The sequence below is a fragment of the Cydia pomonella genome, chromosome 5 (genome assembly GCF_033807575.1).
Source record: "Cydia pomonella isolate Wapato2018A chromosome 5, ilCydPomo1, whole genome shotgun sequence".
Classification (NCBI taxonomy): Eukaryota; Metazoa; Arthropoda; class Insecta; order Lepidoptera; family Tortricidae; genus Cydia; species Cydia pomonella.
The window spans coordinates 7,867,438-7,890,079 of NC_084707.1; the positions used below are offsets into that span (position 1 = coordinate 7,867,438).

At 36.5% G+C, this 22,642-nt stretch overlaps 2 protein-coding genes across 2 annotated transcripts in view; one reads left to right on the forward strand and one right to left on the reverse strand.

Moving 5' to 3' along the window:
• Positions 1 to 22,642, forward strand: part of LOC133517631 (uncharacterized) — a 394,272-nt gene that overhangs the window by 60,156 nt on the left and 311,474 nt on the right. The window lies entirely within an intron of this gene.
• Positions 2,669 to 8,050, reverse strand: LOC133517619 (uncharacterized). The gene is made up of 3 exons (XM_061850965.1): positions 7,932 to 8,050; positions 7,494 to 7,726; positions 2,669 to 7,086 (listed from the first exon to the last, which is right to left on the reverse strand). Exons 2-3 carry the CDS (start codon positions 7,716 to 7,718, stop codon positions 6,802 to 6,804), a joined length of 510 nt encoding a protein of 169 aa, XP_061706949.1. The 5' UTR covers positions 7,719 to 7,726; positions 7,932 to 8,050; the 3' UTR covers positions 2,669 to 6,801.

The window sequence follows — 22,642 nt, forward strand, 5'->3', positions numbered from 1 at the left end:
CCATACATTGTGTTGCTATAGCTCAAACGGATTAGGCAGCGTTTTCAATCAAAGCTCCTAGCCAGCGTGATTTTTTCCGACAACATCGTTATATTTCAAACAATTTACACAAAACCTTAACAAGTTATATACTTAAGCCTTCCTCAAGAATCACTCTATTGATAGATGAAAGTCGTATGAAAATCCGTTCAGTAGTTTTTAGTTTTGGAGTAGTTTTATAAGATGTAGTGAATTGACGTTTTCCCCTAGACTTGCGGACGCTAGGTTGCGTGACAGTCGTGCACGCTCCCATATGTGAAATGCAATAATAAATAAAAAAAAACTTTAAGGAGCCATATGTACTACAAAACGTTGTACGATACACGTGCGAATACGTAATTCGCAACTCGTGTCGATTTAAAATTGCGAATTTCCTATTTTCTGCACTTGTATCGTAAATAACAATTTCACCTTATTTAGTGTATAAAACTCACATGTCATAATGTATATTTTAGGTAAAAATTTAACTACTAGCGCCATCTCTCGTAAATTATACAAACTTGGTCATTTCAAAGGAAGCTTTCGAAACAGAGCTCAGAGTTGAAAATTATAGTAGCCCTGCTTACGTCGTAGTGTACAAGATAGAGATACAGATGGCGTTGAACTCAAACGTCAATGAGGTGTGTAACTTATGTAAGTTCTATCATAGGGGGCGCTTAACTCAAAGTTGAAAGATCTCTGCGACTTTTCATAAATAATAATAATAATACAGACAAGCCTTAGATAAAATTGCATACCGTTGCATAACTTTTATTAGGGAGGCATCCGGTATTTTATCCCATAGCCCAGTACTTAGTCCATCGCGTTCATCCAATAACCTAGCTCATTTTAATTCCATCAATCATTATCATCAATCTATAGTCCTTACACTTGGCGGTTGTCCCATGACACGGGCTAGGGCAGTGTACTCCTCACATTTCATTAAAGTGTCAAAAGGGATCTACGTGTTGGCTTCGGTTTCGCGCACGCCTCCCAAAGGTCCGGAACACCATTGTTCCGTGATGGGAAAGACATACTTACAGACAATATAATATTATAGTCAACACTTCATTATTTTCAGTTTAGACTTTTACTGGAGATTGTGTGTCTATTAGAGAGAACGTTACGTTTATTTATAAATCATACATTCTGATAAATATACAAGCTCATTTCTTAAATAATTATATATTCCTAGTTATAGTATTTGGTGGATTTAAACATAACATTTTCAAAATCAATGTAATCTTGCACGTAATATACAGACATTACATAACGAATATTTAAAATTTTGCGTGTAATTCTAAAAATGCACTCTAAATGAATGAGAGTTGTGGTGGATTTTGGGATTTACCCGACCCGACCCGGTATTACTTGAAAACACCTAAAAGCCGTGCCCGTTATAAAACTTTGCAATATTAGTTGTTATATCTATCACCTACCCCTAATAGAATAACAGATTGATTGAACAAATTGGGACAATCTGGGAAAAAAGGTTTAATTTGAAATAACTTTTACGAATTACCAATTATGTACGCATTATAATTTATAATCATTGTGTACGATGGTCGTGATGTACGAAGTATCCAATACTGCGAAATTTCCACATGGGAATCATTCGGAAACTTATTAAAAAATCGGCCAAGAGCATATCGGGCCATGCTCAGAGTAGGGTTCCGTAGTTACTCTTCCGTCATATTAAGCTAAACTGGAGCTTAAAGTATAGTAGATTATTAACCAAGGGATGAAGATGAACTGTGGATAGTACGTCTTTTTACTATGAAGGGGAAACTTTTTGCGACAACTCAAAAACAGCTAAACTGATCATGTTCGCTATAGTTTTAATTTAATGTCTTAAAGCTCAGCTTTAATTTAAATCTCTACTTCTACGTTTTTTTCACATTTTTTGACGTATGGTTCAAAAGTTAGAGGGGGGGACACACACATTTTCTTTTTCTTTCGGAGCGATTATCTCCGAATATATTCACCTTATCAAAAAATGTTTGTTGAAGACTCCTATTAGTTTTGAAAGATCTTTCAAACGATATCCCACACTGTAGGGTTGAAGCAAAAAAAAATTCACTCCCACTTTACGTGTACGGGAGGTACCCTAAAAAAATAAAAATTATGCGAATGTAAATTGTCCATTTGCAAAATGAAAGTTTCCTAAAATTCCCGAGTACTGTTCAGAGACTCCGCAACTTGTTGGCTACTACGCTAATTCTGACGCCAGCTATACAGTAAACAGCAGTGTCATCGCGTGCCTCCGTTTGGCGTTGGGCCAAAAATAAATGTTTACGCCATGGAAACGTGATCAATTTGTTATTGTGTATGGATGATTTCGTAATCGGAATTATTTGTCTCGAGTTTCAAACGTACTTAATAGACACTGTAACTATGGTTCCTGTTGGTACAGTCAAGTGCAAAAATATGTATCGAAAAAATAGTCTCATAAATATGGTACTACGCTCTTATTACACTGGAATAAGATGCTATGGGACATATTTTTGAGTAAGATGTGTACACCCATATTTTTACACTTGACTGTACCCTTTTATATCGTAGTACAGGATTTTTTGTTTTCATTATTATAAATTATATTAAATTTCGGGATAAAATTACAAGGATAAGGAGCTGACAACAAACAACGATGTACATATAAAAATATTTTATTAAAAACATTTTGGTAACATTTAATAAGAACACTTAGGTAAAAATAAATCGACTTCAAAATCATTTAAAAAGAACAGCCTGGACTGGAAGTTCACGGAGGAAGCCGGAACAGCAAAAAACTAAAATAAATAAAAACAATGATAACACTCTAGGCAGAGACATGTCTAATTGACAACCAGAATTAAGGCATCGCAAGAATAATTATTAAGTACGATAAAATACCTACGGCTATTATTATAATTACAACAAATAAACGCCTAGTGTCTATTATCGTTCAGTTGTGAATGCGCGCAGGTCAACCCACGGTGGGTGTGGCTGCGCGGGCCTGCCAGGGTCGCATTTAGGGCAAACAGAGGCCTCTTTGTAGGTAAATCATTAGGTGGAGCCATGCTAGGCCTAAAGGCAGTCGACAACATAGCCTCTTGGGATAATGCGGCCCCGCAGTGCCCGCGCAGGCCGCAGCGCCGCAGACATGACTGTGTTTCTTGGCAGGGAACTTACATAGAGTATTATTGCCACTAACATTATTTCACTTCACGCACGAGACAACTTGCTTGCCACTACGCTGTAATTATACGTCACTAAATACTAAAACATCCCAATTATAAGAAGCTATGTTAAAATTTACCTAACTAATAATATTAACATCTTCGGCTAATTTTGATACTAGAATGATATAACATCATCTCATATTGTACTCTTAACATTACGCTGGATTAAATTATAAGTGAGGAATTAAATATGTTATATATAATATTGCAAGCATTACTGAGATTGTGCACGTTACGTGGTTGATTAACAGTAACATCGTTGACTTATGTAATACGGAGGAAGATCGCTTACATACTGAAGTGGCGGGCCCCGGGCGGGAGGGCCGCCCTACACGGCTACATAAACAGACAGTCACAAAGATTAAATTACGAGCATTGGCACTTTCAATATTACATCTTAATTACACTCTCGAAATAGCACTGCATATCAATAATTCAATAACCAACTTAAAAACTAAATTCAGATCAGTCATTTATGATATCACATCAAAATAAACAGGGAAATACATATGTGATAATAGATTGGATATACTATATAATAAATATTATATTCTTTTCAAAAGAGGTATTAATTTTCTTTAGGGTTACTAAAAATATTGAGCTCTGCGCCGCGCGCGACGCACTATATCACCACAATACGAGAACAACATTGAACCAATAAGATTTGGTACATGGGAGTTTGCCTCCGAGTTAATCTATTTCGCTAAACCTACATAATGCTTATCAGATATACGTAATACACACTGGGCACGGACCGCGGGCTGCGGCCGGACGCGAGGGTCCAGCGCGGCGGTCGCGAGGCCTAGGCAAAAAACCCTTTCATCCTTATACAATTTTCAATACAAAAATACTGCCATTTGACTACAGTTCAATGAGAAAAAAATATTTGTCATAATATTAATGAACAATAGATAGAATACAACGCAATAATATTATGTATAATATTGTGTATATGATTTGACTAAACAAAATAAAATGCATACAATTGAAATGATTAATAGGTTCTAAAATCACTTTGAAGACACATAGAAATGGAAGGTTCAATTGATATTTTAGATTGCGTTCAATAAATAGCACAACGACCAATGTTTTGGCATGTGGACTAAACAAACATTAACAACTACCCTCGTCTGACAACTTAAAACAAAACTGGAATGCACTTATTGCATCGCACCTCGGCCTCACTCGGTTTGGTAGGGCTGCGGGAATACACCACTAAAATTAACGTATGGAGATATTCACAACAAGAGCTAGTCTTACAACTGTGCGTATCACTCCAATACTTTCCTTTGAACTACATTCGATTACAGCTTTGTCATTTCTAAACTAAAAATAATATGAATGCAACATTTGATTTAAATAATAATTTGATAACAACCATTTTGTGAGTATGTGTGACTGTATATAGCACACTAGGCGCTGGGCCTCCAAGCCTGCGCGACTCGGGAGTCCCGAACAGAGGCATACGAATATATCACTGTTAGCTGCATTCTGAGATCCATGCTATATGTTCAGTCATGACTCACTGAATCATAAATACATAAATACAATTTTTGTACAACTTTTTCCTACTCTTTTAAGTTATATGTGTTCATAGCCCAGAAAATTATTACATAGTAACAGACTAATTTGCGTGATGACTCAACTAGATAAATCAACTGATAAAATGCAATGAAATGTATCTTTATGATGATAAAGGTGCAGATTTGGGAATATATTTGGCTACTGTAAAGTAATAACAATGAATTAAATATATGGATGTTGGTCCCTTCCAAAATATTAGCCAAACCCATTAAGCGATATCCATAGAAATATAAATTAAATTTTGAATACTACATACTGTATTGTCTCATATCAACATTTTTTTTTATAAAAATAACTTTGTGGGAAATATGTCAACATTATTGTGTACAAATACTCCAGTTCCAATTTAAAGCTGATCACAACATAGCAGAACTAAAGTTGCACAAAAGGACAGCATCATAATTATCCATTATAATTAGTATGTTTTACTTACATGTAATTGAAGAGACTCACACTATTAAATATCTTGACTAAATTAAGAGACCACGAATATTACATTTATATATGCACATACATAGAGATATTGCCAGTCTGTTAACACACTTACTATAATTTCACTAGAAGCCCAGCATCTGGGCGTATGAATGACTCAAACGTTTTAAAACGGTCTGTAACAACTACTAATACCTTAGAATATCTAATCACTGCATTAATTTGTGATGATATGCACTGATAAACCCACTTTGACTGTGATCCGTGGGTGATTAGTTACATGAAATGAGTTGTTCGAGCTTTCTATTCTCGTTCGGTAGATAGGAATATATTAGGGCATGTGTCAAGATCGTATCTTCTAGATAATATGTCATCACTATTATTATGTTATGCTCGGACGGTAAATCCAACAATCGTCATATTAAATCTTAAGTTAACCTACAGCTTGGCTTTTAAATTCGTGCCTATCTTGTCAAAATCGTTACTTTAAATAACATCCGAGAAGCAGCCTTTTGGTTAGTAACGACAACGACCCTAAAAATAAATGACTGTGGAATATATCTAAATTACTTCTAGACTAAAGATTATTATAAAACAATATTTAAATAATAACTATTATGTGTAATGGTGGGAAGTAGTACCTCATAATAATATAAGTATATGTCCATAATTTAAATATTGCTTTAAGAGTAGAGGCTGGCTATGTCCAGTCTCACAGGGTTTCATACTTATCAAAGTAAGTTGCGTAACCAACAATTTATAGTTAATATTATATGCTCATTAAACAAATAGATTCTTTGGATAACATATTATTAACATTTCTAAGAGGAACTAAGTGTAGCATAATATATTATTTTGAATCTTCAACAGTCTTTAAAATTATTGTTAAGTTGATGTGTTTGTTACTTTTTCAATACCTTTCTTTTTTTAAATAATTAGTGGGATCTAGAAATGCTAAGTTGGAACAAGTGTGCAAAATCTTATGGCATTGCAAGTTCATTTCATAGTATTAATTAACCCTATCTTTAAATTTATCACACAAATAAGTTAAAAACAAAAACAAACAGTTGAGCATCGTCACGCAAAACATTCTAAGAATTGACAAAAATTGTCTTTGTTTAAATTAAGATCACAGTATTAAGTCACGATTAAAATGTAACTCTAGGAATGCGCGAGACGATAGCCATATACATATTCCACAGTCATCCGTAGGACCAGGCCACATCAGGGCCTTTCATCACACACTAAATAGGAAGATGCCACCAAGCCTTGACTCCAGTTTTTTATAAACAAATTCATATAAGCATTTTAGTACCAACAACAAAAAACATCATAAGAAAGGTACCCCAATTCCCTGCCATTTTTATAAAAAACGGAAGGTTGTCACTAGAGATAAAATAAAACATTTTCAAACTGGAGTCATAGGCTTATAGATAGTTGATGATAAGCACCACTAAGTGACATTGAAAAGAGAAGTTGTTATGCACCCTGATGTGTCCTGGTCATACCCACTCCTCGTTTGTTCAGTTTATGCTGCACCGACACGTCAATCTGTGGCAGCTACTACCCAAGAAAAGCCGCAGTGACGGCAAGAGTCATTTACATACTGTGTGCGGGTTCCATATGGGCCCAGACGGTGGTACTGGGAACGGTTGGCGAAAAACAATGCTGGGTTGTTAGGGGGCAGCACCGTAGCCCGGTAGTTCCACCGCGGGTCTGTAAGGTTAGGCATCAAGTTCAGGATGTCTCTGCCTCCATAGGTTATTTTGATCTCCTCGATTTCTTTCTCTTTTGGTCGAGGCTGAGGCTGCGCAACGGGCTCGAATATCTTCTGAAACCATTTTAAATCAAATAAATTCTTTGAATAATACGCCAAAATCTGTATGGACTCAATAATAATTAATCGCACACAGAGATTACTTGTGTTTGTTTTGCGCTAATTACGGGCCGTCATACATGGCGTTCCGCTTCGACAAAGACGTCGGCAGTATATACATATATGTATAGCGCTATAATAGCATAGAAACCCGTTATAATGTCCATCTTAAACGATTCCGATAAGAATGTGTTCAATCACTAGTTAACATGTGACAAATATCTCCATAATCACGCGTCAATAATGTTCACAACATTGATAGCGTAATATAGACATTCGCCATTACGGAATATTATGAAAATAGAGGGGTCAAGGCCAGGACGAACGCAAACAAATATTGCAAATTTTTCCGATTCGCTCACCTTTTCGGTAGTCTGAGGGCTCGAAGGCAGGGAGTCGCTGTTCACCGACTCAGACTTGAGAGAGCCCAGCGAACCGATACCACTGGATTCGCTGGAGACAGACGGACTCGGGCTCGTCTGCGATTGAGACAAACCCGCTATGTCGATAATGTGCCCGAACGAGCTGAATGAATAAAAATTGTCCGTCTCCAATCCAGCTAAAGGTAGTGCCACGCTCAAAGCCATGTCTGTATCTGAAAATCACAACAGTATTGTAATTACACGTGCATAGAATACCACTACGTGCGAACACTTATTAGCTATGTTGACAGAATACAACGCGCCAAACTGTTTCTATGTGATCACAGAACTTAATTCAACACTTCACTCGTTTCAAACTAAACTAAGACTTAATTGTTTCAATATCACACGAAAAGTAACGAATAAAACAACAATTACCGAATAGCGAAATCCCAAATATGCACAAAGCCTCGACGTAGTTGAAAGAAATCGAACATCTATGAAATGAAGTTAGCTGTATACCTGAGTTTGCGTTGCGTGCTCCGTCGAGCGCCAACCGGAAGTTGCTCGGTCGGTAAAGTAGACAACTACGCAGTAAATAATAGGTAGAGTTATATGGTGTTAAACATTATGCTTCTCATTATATTATTCCATTTTTTAAATAAATAATTGTAATATAATTGCATAATTTGTAGCTTTACAACCAAATTTTTTTCAGGGAACCTATCATGGATTTTTAACGCCATCTATGTATCGGATGGTAAAACTACTGAGAGATGATGTGGCTGTGCTGCTTCCGTGGTGCAGATGAAATACGATAGGTGGCTCTGTATGCAGGTTACTAGGCATATTATCTATTAGTTCAGTCAGTAGCCACAGATGGCTCTGTCTACAACATTACTATAGGTAGGTTAATTATTTTAGTTTAATTTAGAATTCATGTAGTTTAAAAATAGTGTACGCCTTAAAGGCAGGTTATAATGGAAAACCATTTTAGAAATCTGTATTCCATATAAACAACAATAAAGAAATTGAATTGAAAGGCAATCACTACTTATACATATTAATACCTTCTCTAGAATCGGTCCAGGAGCCAAATTTTCGAGTTCTAAGTGGTGTATTAGGTATGCCCGGAATGATTGAAAAGTATTATGACTAAGGGTATGTATTTAATTTGAATATAACATTTGACGGGTGTTAGAAAAATGGGGGAAACAATGGCCAAGTGACATCTAAATCATCTTAATTCATATTCATCACAGTTCGCTTGCGGTTTCCGTTTCTGCAAATTATTGCAATAATAATTATTAGCGCAATACCCGCCCTCTATAAATTAGACCTGTTCAGCACTTTTCTCGCACATTTTTCCAACGGAAAAATGTTGCTGGCATGTCACCTGTCACTGACGTCCACCGAAGTACAGCTGACAGTCGCCCGAATCTAGTAGGTACCTAATAAGAGTAATAAGAATATCTAATGTAGGAAACTAAAGTAAGTACTTTAGTACATACAATACTGCCAGCACAAGAACCTTTTCATATTTAGTAAAATCGGTTTTGTAATTCTGGTCGTTCCCTACGGTATCTGGATGTATTTTAGAGTTTAGAGGACTATTACTTAACCTAATTGTAGATAATAGATATTAAGTAGATACGAGTATATTTAGCTGCAATAATGTAAAATAATAGTTTTCTGATTTGAGCGTTTTTAAACAAAATTGTAGGCGCAGTCGACAAGTTCTTATTACATTTTTTTGTTATTTGACTTATAATTAAACTCAGTATTGTCAACCTTGCTTCTAAAATATTTGGCCAAATATTAAGAAAGAGTGCGAGGGTGCGTAGTGTTAGGGTCGGCAACGCGCATGTAATTCCTCTGGAGTTGCAGGCGTACATAGGCTACGGAGACAGCTTTCCATCAGGCGGGCCGCATGCTTGTTTGCCACCATGCAGTATAAAAAAAAACTCTTACTACTACTACTCATCGCCTACTTATGTTTATAGGTAAAATTTATTAAAAAATATCAGAATGGACATTGTATACCTAACAATTTAAAACCAAATTTTAATTGCTTATCGTAAAAATAATAAAAAATCGTACTTCGAAAGAAAAATGCTCTAGGGGAGAAACGTATCTCTTTATGCACACTTTTTAGAACAACAATGGCCGTTTTTCAGAACATGATAAATGAAAAACATTTGTGTTCTAGTTTATCAGGGTAGTAGTAGGCAGATATAAACAATTTGCAAATTAAAAAAATGATAACGTTTAATCATTATGTAGTAATTAGGCATATAAAATTGCAAGTGGTAATTTAGGAACGTTCACATTTCCTTCGTTCCTAATTATGATATAATGATACCTATATGAAGTGGTCAATATCGATCAAAACGCGCGCCACTTACGATTGATTTTTGGTTCCATCACATACCTAAAGGTTTGTCTGGAAGAGATCGCTCTGTAGTGATAAGGCCGCCTGTTGTTTACCTCTATCTTCATGTATGTGTTTCCATTTACATTTTTTCTGAGTTCTGATTTGTATTGTATTGTATACCTATATGTGGGTTGTAAGCAGATAGTATATACAAGATAATAACAGAGCCCGGAGACTGCAATCCAAAAAAATCCATGCTTACATCTCTCATAACAATTCATAAAAAATTATAACAAAAATTTAAAATATTGCTTCGACGGGACATGTGTAGGTTTAAAATCTGAAAGTCATTTAGGCACATGAGGAACACTTGATGCTTCCGTTAAACATACAGGCCAATTGATCGTACGTAAGTACCTACACTGACATCAGAGGGCCTACCGCGAAAACAGAAATTCGCAAATTGTGTGGATCTTAATCTCTTTCACCAATGAAGACATAATTAAAGTGACAGAAAGGTTCCGGCAATTTGCGAACTTCGATTTTCGCGGTTATAGCCCAGAATACCTACATCTAAATGACGTCATTCGGTTATTGTGCATTTCTGATAAACCGTACGCGGTTTTCGCTCGCTGTTTATACAATGAAAAATAGATTTTAAGTGTTTTCAGATAAATAAATAGAATAAAAAAAACCTTTATTTCCCCAGTGAATATCAAAGAGAATTTATGGATATACAGGTAAAATCCAAGACAAAAACGTGCTCCTTGGTTTGACATTCAAAACAGATGGCGCTGTAGGTACCCTGCGCCATATGTTTTGCGGTCACTGAATTGTCAAACGGCAACTTTTGACAAATAGTTACCGCAAAATGTATGGAGCTGTACAGCGCCATCTCGTTTATCTGTCAAATTCGAAGCACGAAATTGTCTTACATTTTACGCATCTTGCTCAATAAATATGGACGAATCATGGGACATTAAAGAGAAAATTTGGAGTATTTTTGATATTTCACCTACACCTGTAAAATTTCCACCGCTTTATGCGTTAAAAGTTGAATTTTCTATTCGTCCTTTATGTTTTATATGTAAATAGTCAAAGCTTGCAAAATTGGTTTCAATATTATTGACAAATAAAAACTGTGTTTTTTGCTCCAATCATGGGTTGTATGACGCCATTAATTTTCAAACTAATAAATATCATTGAAAAATTATACTTTAGCAGCTATATTGCTCTTGTTTATGGTAAAATGTTGCCAGAGTTTACAATTCCATTATTGGTGCCAGTCCCATCATAGGGGTGTTTACTATATTTGATACGTATATTGAACGTGCCGAAAATATGTGGCACCCTCTAATAATTTTGCAAATAGAGATTATATTTCTACAGTTCGCAAAAAAAAACTTGATCTATGAAAGCATTTACAAAATTTGCGATTTATGTAGGTACCTGTTTTCCTGTCGAAGTTGGTATTTTTTATTCGAGATACTAAAGTAAAATAAACTAAAAGTAAAAGCAGAGACTAGTAATTCATATTCAAGATGGAAAACCTTCATACACCACGTTCTTGTATGAAATCTGACACCTACTACTATTTAGGCCCGTCACAGATGGAGAGATAATATATATTAATATACCGTTAGATACCAAAAGATGACGGCAGATATATAATAGTATTACTAAGCACCACACACGCCACTGATACCAAAATATGTATCGCTGTCTGTCTAGCACCTACATTGTGAGAGAGACGAAATATATACTTATATCGCAAGGTATCTTAAGAGTCGAAAACATATTAAAACTATGCTACTTACTACTGTTACATACATACATATTAAAACTATACTATTTTTTTTGCTCCAGTCATGGGATGTATAGCGCCATTAATTTTCAAATATCAATGAAAAATTAAACTCAAGCAGGTATATTGTTCTTGTTTGTGTTAAAATGTTGACAGCGTTTAAAAAACTGATGGTAAATATTTATTTTACAGGATTTATCTTTACCATCCCATTACTGGTGTCAGCCCATCACAGGGGTGTTTACCTACTATACTATTGCTATCGCTCCGTCTGTGACGGGCTTTAGGTAAGCGTAAAATACGGCCGCTGACGTATGCAAAAGCGTTCCCAAAATTAGGTACTTACTTATCTAAAGTTTAGATTCTAAACCATAATAAAATCATTTCACGCATATTTTTATTTAAAGATGCCATCTAGTTTTAACATTTATATACCCTTTCTAAGGTCTTCGTAAGAATTCCTTTTACGTTTTGAAATATAAATAGCTGTGGTAGTTAGGGTGGCAGTTTTCATAGGTACGAAAATAACTAAAATGCAAAAATGATAATTTAATTTACAACATTTATTTATTTACTTAATCTTTATTGCACAATACATGAAGGTACAAATGGCGGACTTAATGCCTTAAGGCATTCTATACCAGTCAACATTGTCGATTTTCTCTGCATTAGCTGGTATGGCGGTTGTCAGTAGGTATTTTATATTTACTAGGCTCTGGTAAAAGTAAAGTACCTACCTACCTACACATTACTTTTACAAATTATACCATTTCGACTATGTATTTGCCTATTTATCATAATTAATCATGTCTAAATATTTATCTGTTTAAATAATTATCTAAGGGCTTGTTTCACAAAGTCTTGGATACCTAATTAAAAAAAGAAATTAGTTTTAATATCTTTTTTTTTAATGTACACCGGGTAGTTTTCTTCTCTTCCTAGGTAGTCTATACTATTTGATGCGACGCTGAAATGTCAGCAATGCTTTATTCGTCAGATAAGTGGCAAGTAGCTTATTTAAGAATTAACTTGTACGTTGTGAAACAGGCTCTAACCAAAACTAAGGCTTAAACCAAAAACGGTGTAAGATTTAAAAATACTTAGATAATAAGTATTCATATACCACGTATTTGTATAAAATGAAACAGTATTAAATTTATAATATTATTTTTAGCATTGTGTAAAATATTCTGTTTATATTATAAACAGAGGTATTACCCCTAGGTATATTAAAACGAAATTTCAGTAATGCGTTTGATCATGTTTATTTTGAAACAAGGCGGGCGGGCAAGTACACTCACATCCACAATAGCTTCCGCCCGGGGGCTTATCATTTGCAAATATGCTTCCACTTAAGATGTCCGTTCAATAAAATAATAATAGTAAACATCCGTGCAAATGGCCGAAGGCGCGGGGGAGGGGGGTACGAGCCCGCCGGGGCGGGCGGGAGGGGGTTATCGATTCGCGCCCGCGCGACACTGTATCTATCCTCTCATCGATGCCCGCTAGCCGGCCTCACAAAGAAAGAGATAGGTTTCGCCGACTGTGATCCTTTTGTTTTTGGGCAGCGTCCGGCGAGGGGGGCGGGGGCTGAAAAATGTGAAGGGGCGCTGATTGGCCGCGCGGGGCACGCCCCCCGCGCTGGAGGCTCTGGCGCTCAGTTCAAGGGCGGTTGCCGCGACGTACACTGATTTGTTTGGGTTGTCTATTTATAAACTTGAAGATGTGAGCTGTCGCTCCAATCTGTAAATTATGTGTCGATGTTTTCATTTGTTTCAGAATGTGACTAACAATTTATTCCAGCATGCATGACAATAAAATTAGGGTAAACTAAAATAACTAAACGTATGTCCACGTAAATTGATTGGCCCTCTCAACCTTATTTTAAGGCAGCAGTGGTTGATTTGCCATAAACATAAGGGCTTACTTACTACTTTAGAGAGCCAATCATTGGGTGGTTTACCCTGCCTAAAATCGATATCATATCATCTGAATTTCAGCGGGTAGGTAATTTAATAATGTCTAACTAGGTACCGATTATATATTTTTAAATTATAAGAAACTTTCCCCATTTATTCATAAAACTACTTTGCAAATACTTTAAGCCCATTATCCTTTCTATACATAATCCAAAATGACAGATATGGACAAACGATTAATAACTAATTTGGAGTTGTAACGGGTTTATAAATAACTTCATTAGAATTACGAGTCAATAACTTTTTTTTCCAAGGTGCCTGCCTAATAAAAAACTTTTATTTTATTTAAGGTAACAACAGGTCCAGAGTAGGTAAGATTTACTTTTACAGGATTGTTTTTACTGTTATAACACTTTTATGGCCCGATTCGAACTTGAAGATACTTACGTCAAATATTAGGTCTAGATACGATATGGATCGGATGTGTGTGTCAAAAGTGACGTTTTTGTTTGAAGCAACGTCACTTTTCACACTGACATATCCGATCCATATCGTATCTAGACGTAATATTTGACGTATCTTAAATATATTTTTTAATACTTGACGTATATTGTTACTACCTAATTATGGGCCATTGTTGTATTTTAAATAAATAAATTGAAATTAAATTAAACTAAAGTTCCGTTAGTAATTAACTGCAATAGATACCTACCACAAAATAGTATGTACATTGGCGTGTCTATCTATACTTTTGATCTCAACTTTGCCCGGATGGTAGTGGAGACGATATTTATACCTATATCTATTTCTACCAGCTGGCCCAGTAAAGAAAGTAAATCTTATAAATGTAAAGACGAGAAATCAGGCTTAATTGCCTTCAGATTTGTTGAGCAAGGAATTTACCCTGATTTATCAAGGGATTTATTAAGTTCACCTTTTGTGCGATGACTTTTACGCTGTGTAATACGGATATAATGATTTAGTAAATAAATTGATCAAGTATTGATTCACGCCACGCCTATGAGGTAAAAACAATATGTAGGTACCTACCTAGTGTAACGTGACTATTAATATTGCACTGGCAACACTTTGCTAGCTAACGTCATAGTGAACCAATGGCTACGTCAACCGGTCGGTCACGGTTGACAGTTGACACACTTCGGAACGAGACGTCTTCGTGTAAGGTTGGTGACATTTGAAATATTTATGTACATACTTTGAATAGTTGAATATTTTGCCAAATAAACAATTGATTCATTATTTGTTGTTTAAAAACTATATTTTACCTTGAAATATCGGAACATATCAGAAGTAGGGATCGTTGCGAAAAAAAAAAACTTTTCGTACGTACCACGCCACTAGCTCGAACGTTATTGAATTCAAATAAATAAATAAAAGTGTTATCTATACCAAAAATATGAGTGAAAACAGAAAGAATATTAATATTTAGACATATTAAGTACCGTTTATTTTAAAAATAATCCGTTAGTGAACTGATGCATATGGATTTCAAATCGGAATCCTACCGACATTGTTTAATTTTTTTTTTAAACAGTCAGTTAATTGCAAAAATATAAGTGAAATATTAAAGAACTAACAATATTATATGAATTTAGTGTTTATAATTGTAAAAATAATACATTTTGAAGCAGATGAAGATGGATTAAAGAAAACCGGTTGTTCGTTTTTTTTTTAATTACTTCAAATATCGATAAAATACAAAAATATAGTTAACAATAGAATGAAGGAATATATTTATATACATTATGTACAATTAATCGTAAAAATAAATAGAGGTGGATTGGATAAACATGGCTTTAAAGGAAATAGTCATGATATTATGGGGTGAATAGATAACCTCACAATAACGTGTTTTTGTGACTTACCCTCATATTCATAACAATAATAATACATGATTGATTATCTTATTCAGACATAAAATTAATCTAATGTCAGACCGAAAAATGGAACTTTTATGTGTTTCACTCTGTTAATTAATTGTTAAGGATTTTCAATTTTCAAGAGCTCACATAAAACCTACGAGTTTCAGAAAATGAGTGACGAAGATACTGAAAGGAAGCGGCCTGAAGGTTCGCGACGCAGCCGTGGGCGCAGTCGCTGTGATGATCGGAGTACGCGTGCGCGACATACCCGCAGCCGCAGCCTACGCAGACCCCGCAACTCACTGACAAGGCCAAGTCGCAGTCGCAGTCGTCGTGATGATCGCGCTTCGCGGACGAGGCCTAGCCGCAGTCGCAATCGTCGCCGAAGTTCGAGCGTCGACAGCACTGAATCACTGCGAGAGCGAGAGCGGGAGCTCAGACGGAAAAGAGAACAGCTCAGGATTCTTGAAAGTGAGGTACGTTGTAAACGTTCACGAATAAATGACGAGCGTGAAGTGCGTTCTTTACCATCGATGCGTGCCTCTCGTGGCCAAGCCCGTAGCAAAAACTCGCCACGAAACCGCCGTCATATTCGTGATCGTTGTCTAACAACACCTGCTAAGGAACGCAGCCCTAACTTTGATGGAAATAGAAATGAGAAGCATAAATCAACATCAAGTTTATTTGATGAGTTTGTAAAATTATTAAAATCAAAGACTGGGCATAGCGAATCGTTTTCTGGCTCGAGTCTAAATAATGTCATACCTGAGTTTGACCCTATGTCAAAAGAGCAGACAGTAAATGTATGGCTCGACAAAGTCGAGGAATGCTCAGAAATTTATAATTGGAACGATAAACAAACGATTCACTACGCCCTGCCAAAACTTACTGGACTTGCGAAGACCTGGTATCAGGGTCTACCCTCAATTAAGCATACATGGACTGAGTGGAAAGAATTATTAAGAGAATCATTTCCAGCCACTGAAAATTACGCTGAATTATTAACTGATATGCTTAATCGACGGGTACGCCCTGGGGAATCATTTGAGATGTATTACTTTGCAAAAATTAATGTTTTAAATAGGTGTAAGATACTTGGAAAGAAGTTACGGGTCCTTACCTGACAGGCCTAGGCAACGTCCCATACTTACCATTGGGTTTTGCTTTAGCTGATATAGAGGTTCAGGGCATTAAAGAAAGGGATGTAGAAGTATTTATAGTAGATGACCATTTAATGAAATGTAACGTCCTACTTGGCCATAGTTACACGGAGAGAGTAGGGATTGCAAACCGGATTGATTTTCAATCCGGCCAGATTTTGGCCATAATCCGACCGGATCCGGCCGGACCGGATCCGGTTTGGTAAAGGGATATTAAAGTTAATTAAATGACATATTTTTCTAGTTTTTTGCGTAATAGGTATTCCTAAATTTATAATTTGAAGTTAATAAATAACTTCATCAATAAAATCGAACTTGGTAGTAAAAAGTGTTACAATGTCTATATCAGTTTGTTTGTTATCAACAAGGTTTGTTTGAAATCGGTCATTTATTATATTTAACCATCCAGAAGTGCGCAAATTTTCGATTGCAATTATAAATTTGATTAGTTTCCAAAGCCCGATGATGGGATGTGGGGTGGGAATTGGAACTCCTTGAAAGGACATGTTTTTGTAACTGTTCTTTGATTGAATTCTTTGTAACGTTGAAATCCATTCTAGTAATTATAGGGAACAAAACACGACATGACGATCTCATGCGAAAAATAATAGAGTGTAGGATTGAAAACCATCGCGGAAAGGGACTCCCTAAGAAAAGTTACTTGGATCAAATAAAGAATTGGCTACACGTAGAGTAGCATGTACCAGAAGATAAAGGAAATTGCATAAGATTGAATGAAATTGTAAAGAATCAATATTTTATCATAATTTAATATATATAATTGGAGTAAACAAAATATATCATATATTCAATCACACATTTTTTCACTTTGGAAGTGTCTCTCGCGCAAACTATTCAGTTTAGTAAAAAAATGATATTAGAAACCTAAATATGATTTTTGAAGACCTATCCCTAGATACCCCAAACGTATGGGTTTGATGAAAAAAAAAAAAAAATTTTAATTTTTATGACGTATTAAAAAAAAAAATCATATATATTTTTTAGATTTTTCATTCTGTTATTTTAGAAGTTACGGGGGGGGGGACACACTTTTTACCACTTTGGAAGTGTCTCTCGCGCAAACTCTTCAGTTTAGAAAAAAATGATATTAGAAACCTCAATATTTTTTTGAGTTTCAGTTCTAAGTATGGGGAACCCCCAAAATTTATTGTTTTTTTCTATTTTTGTGTAAACATCATAATGCGGTTCATAGAATACATCTACTTACCAAGTTTGAACAGTATAGCTTTTATAGTTTCGGAAAAAAAGTGGCTGTGACAGAATCGGACAGACAGACGGACATGACGAATCTATAAGGGTTCCGTTTTTTGCCATTTGGCTACGGAACCCTAAAAAGGGAGCTAGGTATGAGACAGTTGTCGCAATTGATAAAATATTCCCTTGGCTTAGCTTTAATACCGCTGCTTGCTCTTCAAGTGAAGATAGTGAGGATGATGGGAGCGATAACGAGTGATTCTTCTGTTCATTAGATAAAAAGTATTTTTTTTATTTAAATCTAAATTTTCAAATTTGAAATGAATTCTTACCATCTTCACTGTCGCAAAATATACGGACTTGACAATTATAGAACTGTGATTGATATGATGCACTAATTGATAAAATGTAACGTATCGACCTTTAAATTTAATTGAATCGTGAAAGTCATTTTTGAATGAGTGTTATTTGAGTCGGGCAGGATAGGCATATGAACTTGTCGCCCAGGATTGGCTCAAATTCCACAAATGTCTATTGATTGAGTCTTGTAATATTTATACTTAATAATAAGGTGATATTTGTAAAACCAAAGGATAATAAGTAATGTTTGAGTCGGGCATGATTGGCGTACGAACTCGCCGCCCAGGAGTGGCTCAAACTGCCAACATTTGTGACTTGATTATAGAGAGGAATGATTGAGTCGGGCAGGATTGGCGTATGAACTCGCCGCCCAGGAGTGGCTCAATCATATCCATAATTGATTGTGTGGTTGTGAAGGAAGTAACTTCCACACTCAGGGAGGGTGTCTGGAATCGGGTATGATTGGTGTATGAACTCACCGCCCAGGAGTGGTTCCAAACATCGCAGTCATGACAGTGAGGCAGTTGTGGGGAACAACTTTCTTACTTCATGACTATAATTGGAGTGATATTCATAAATCAAATAGATTAGTGTGAAATTATATATGATATTCAATTGAGACATGAATTCCGTTATGTTTTCTTAGATGAATTATTAGATTCTGATTTTTAGATGAATTGCGAATATTGTGATTGTAGCGTACTTGTAAAATCGAATTAGAATAAAATCTAGAACGAAGAGGCTCGTTCCTGAAGGATGGCCGACTGTAACGTGACTATTAATATTGCACTGGCAACACTTTGCTAGCTAACGTCATAGTGAACCAATGGCTACGTCAACCGGTCGGTCACGGTTGACAGTTGACACACTTCGGAACGAGACGTCTTCGTGTAAGGTTGGTGACATTTGAAATATTTATGTACATACTTTGAATAGTTGAATATTTTGCCAAATAAACAATTGATTCATTATTTGTTGTTTAAAAACTATATTTTACCTTGAAATATCGGAACACTAGATAGGAAACTACCTTATATACCTATTGATTGAATGCTCGAAAATCTATGAACAGCAGCCGAAAAACCCCAATAATCACTTAAGCTAACTTCCTTACTAAATGTAGGTACCTGTAAAACAATCGAAAATTTAATCCTAACATTCCTAACCTCAAAACCATCAAAACAAATGGCGATCGAACACCGATACAATGACCCGAGCTATCCGTTACGGCCACAAAAACTGTACTTACACTGGCTATTAGTTAGGTACACGATCGCTTTGTACAGTTAGGCTAACCTTGAGGTCATTGGTTCAGGGTTAGGGAGGGGTCACACTCATGGGAGGAGCGGGAGCGGTAATACGCGTTAAGTTAGGTACAACGAGAAAAACTTTACTTATACTAGCTGTTAGTTACTTAGGTACACGATCGATTTGTACAGTAAGGCTAACCTCGAGGTCCTTGAGTTCATTGGTTCAGGGTTAGGGAGAAGATGCACTCATGAGAGGAGCGGGAGCGGCAAGCGGCTAGACACAAGATACAACAAAAACTGTACTTACTCTGGTTACTAGTTAGTTCGTTAGTTCGTGCGACATTTCATAAGATCTCGAAATTGTGAGATCGAGATTGCATTCTCTACCTATCAAATCAACAATAGCGTTTTCGCAACCGTTTTTACGGTACCCGGGTACGTCCTAAAACTACGTCCAAAAGAGAGATAGGTATGGGCATTGTGAATGTCTTCTCGCTTTGTGCGGTAGGGCACAGTACAGCGGATGTCATTCCAGATCTAGAGCAGAGCCCAACTGGGGAAGTACCTCCAACACCGCAGAAAACCGCAGCCAAATTACACTAGACCCTACTCAACATAGTGTTGTATTCCTGCCGGTGAGTAAGGTTGCCAGAGCTCAACGAGGGTGCGGAGAGTTAGGGTCGGCAACATGCGCATGTAACTCCTCTGGAGATGCAGGTGTACATAGGCTACTGGGCTGTTTACCATCAGACGGGCCGTATGCTTGTTTGCCACTGAAGTAGTATAAAAAAACCTTTATTCTTTTCGTCCAGGGGTACGGAGATGTACAGAAGTTAATACTATTAACGACTGTCAGAAGTAGCATTTAAGTTAACATTTCAAAACAAAACTTTAAACGTACAGCAAGCTGCAAAAGTGCATACGCACTAAGTGCCCACTTGCAGCCTGCCTGTTAAATGCATGCTTAAAGTACTTATATATCAATAATTAAGACTGCTCGCCGCCCCACAGCGTGTTCTATGAAATTTAGCAAGGATCTCGGGAATCTGTTTAAGAGTAGCTCTCCAAAAAAATTTTTTTAAAACATCATAAAAAGTTCTCCTCTTCTTCCTCGCGTTGTCCCGGCGTTTGGCACGGTTCATGGGAGCCTGGGGTCCGCTCGCATTAGTCCCGAGAATTGGCGTAGGCACTCGTTTTTACGAAAGCGACTGCTATCTGACCTTTCACCCAAGGGGGTAAACTAGGCCTTATTGGGATTAGTCCAGTTTCCTCACGATGTTTTCCTTCACCGAAAAGCAACTGGTAAATATCAAATGATATTTCGCACATAAGTTCCGAAAAACTCATTGGTACGAGCTGGGGTTTGAACCCGCGACCTCCGGATTGCAAGTTGCATGCTCTTACCGCTAGGCCACCAGCGCTTATACATCATCAACAAAAACATCGTAAAAGGTTATCATTCAAAAACAGAAAATTCTCATGTCCAACAACAAGTATGGCGTCGTTCCACAGTGCGGCCGGGCTGCCGCGCCGGTCGCCCGCTCCGCTAGGCTCTCGTGTCCGTAGCCTTTTGCCTTTTGTTAAGGACTAGGTTTGTAAGTACGGAGGTATCTACAAGTTCTTCGGAACATATCTTATTTTCAATATCAATGGCCGTGAGTCTGTGAAGGGCATTTGCGTTAACTTTAATTGAGTTTTGCTCATTAATCATTTATAATTATTATTACTTATAATTTGAAATAAGGAAGCTGATTCCGATTAAACAATATGTTAAGGTTTTTGATCTGGTTTTGATCTTGAAGATCGCTCATGCTGATTGGTGCAAGCTAAATGCGCATCAATTACGAAACTGATCATTAAAGTCATATCAAACAAGATCGAAACCATAACAAATTGTGAAATCAGATTCGACCTCAACAACAGTGTTTGAAAGTGCGTCATTAATTCAGACATTTATTAACTTACCTTAACGACCCGATGCGAACTTTAAGATACTTCAAATATTAGGTCTAGACACGATATGGATCGGATATGTCAGTGTCAATAGTGACGTTTTTGTTTGACGAAACGTCACTTTTGATAGGTACTGACGTGTTTAAAGTGCGTCATTAATTCAGACATTTATTAACTCACCTTAACGACCTGATGCGAACTTTAAGATACTTCAAATATTAGGTCTAGACACGATATGGATCGGATATGTTAGTGTCAAAAGTGACGTTTTTGTTTGACGAAACGTCACTTTTGATAGGTACTGACGTGTTTAAAAGTGCGTCATTAATTCAGACATTTATTAACTCACCTTAACGACCCGATGCGAACTTTAAGATACTTCAAATATTAGGTCTAGACACGATATGGATCGGATATTTCAGTGTCAAAAGTGACGTTTTGGTGTAACGAAACGTCACTTTTAATAGGTACTGACGTGTTTAAAAGTGCGTCATTAATTCAGACATTTAACACCTTAACGACCCGATGCGAACTTTAAGATACTTCAAATATTAGGTCTAGACACGATATGGATCGGATATGTCAGTGTCAAAAGTGACGTTTTTGTTTGAAGAATCGTCACTTTTGATACTGACATATCCGATCCATATCGTATCTAGACCTAATGTGCTATAATGGATAATGTCAGTGTCAATAATGCAATGACGGCCGCAAATCAAATCTTCAAACTTGATATGTCCAATTAAGTTGAAATTCAGCATCCCTACCTATGGCTACGTAACTTAAGTGACAATTAAATGTCATGGTAGGTTCTTACTAGTCACCAAGTTTTAAAGCTACAATGATAAGTATTATATAACTATTGATAGGTTATACTCATATTCATACATAAGGTACACAAAATATACTTCCATATAGGTATATTTAATTATCTACGAATGAATCTGTTTCTGTTAATTAATTTTCACATATCATTCATCTTTGTTACACTCGTTGTTGAACATAAGCTTGTCTCTTTCGCTTTCGTTGTGCGGGAGCTCGTTAGCAAGTGCGGAATTATAGCTTGCCAACGCGCGATTAAAGAGCAACTGCATGATCTAAGCGCTTCAATTTTGGAATGCCTATAATGGCTTCTCTACACGATGGGACCTCATACTGTCCCACTAAGATGGGTCAGTGTGTAGTGGTGTCGACTTATAGCGCAGCGGGATGGCGATGGGATAGCCACGGT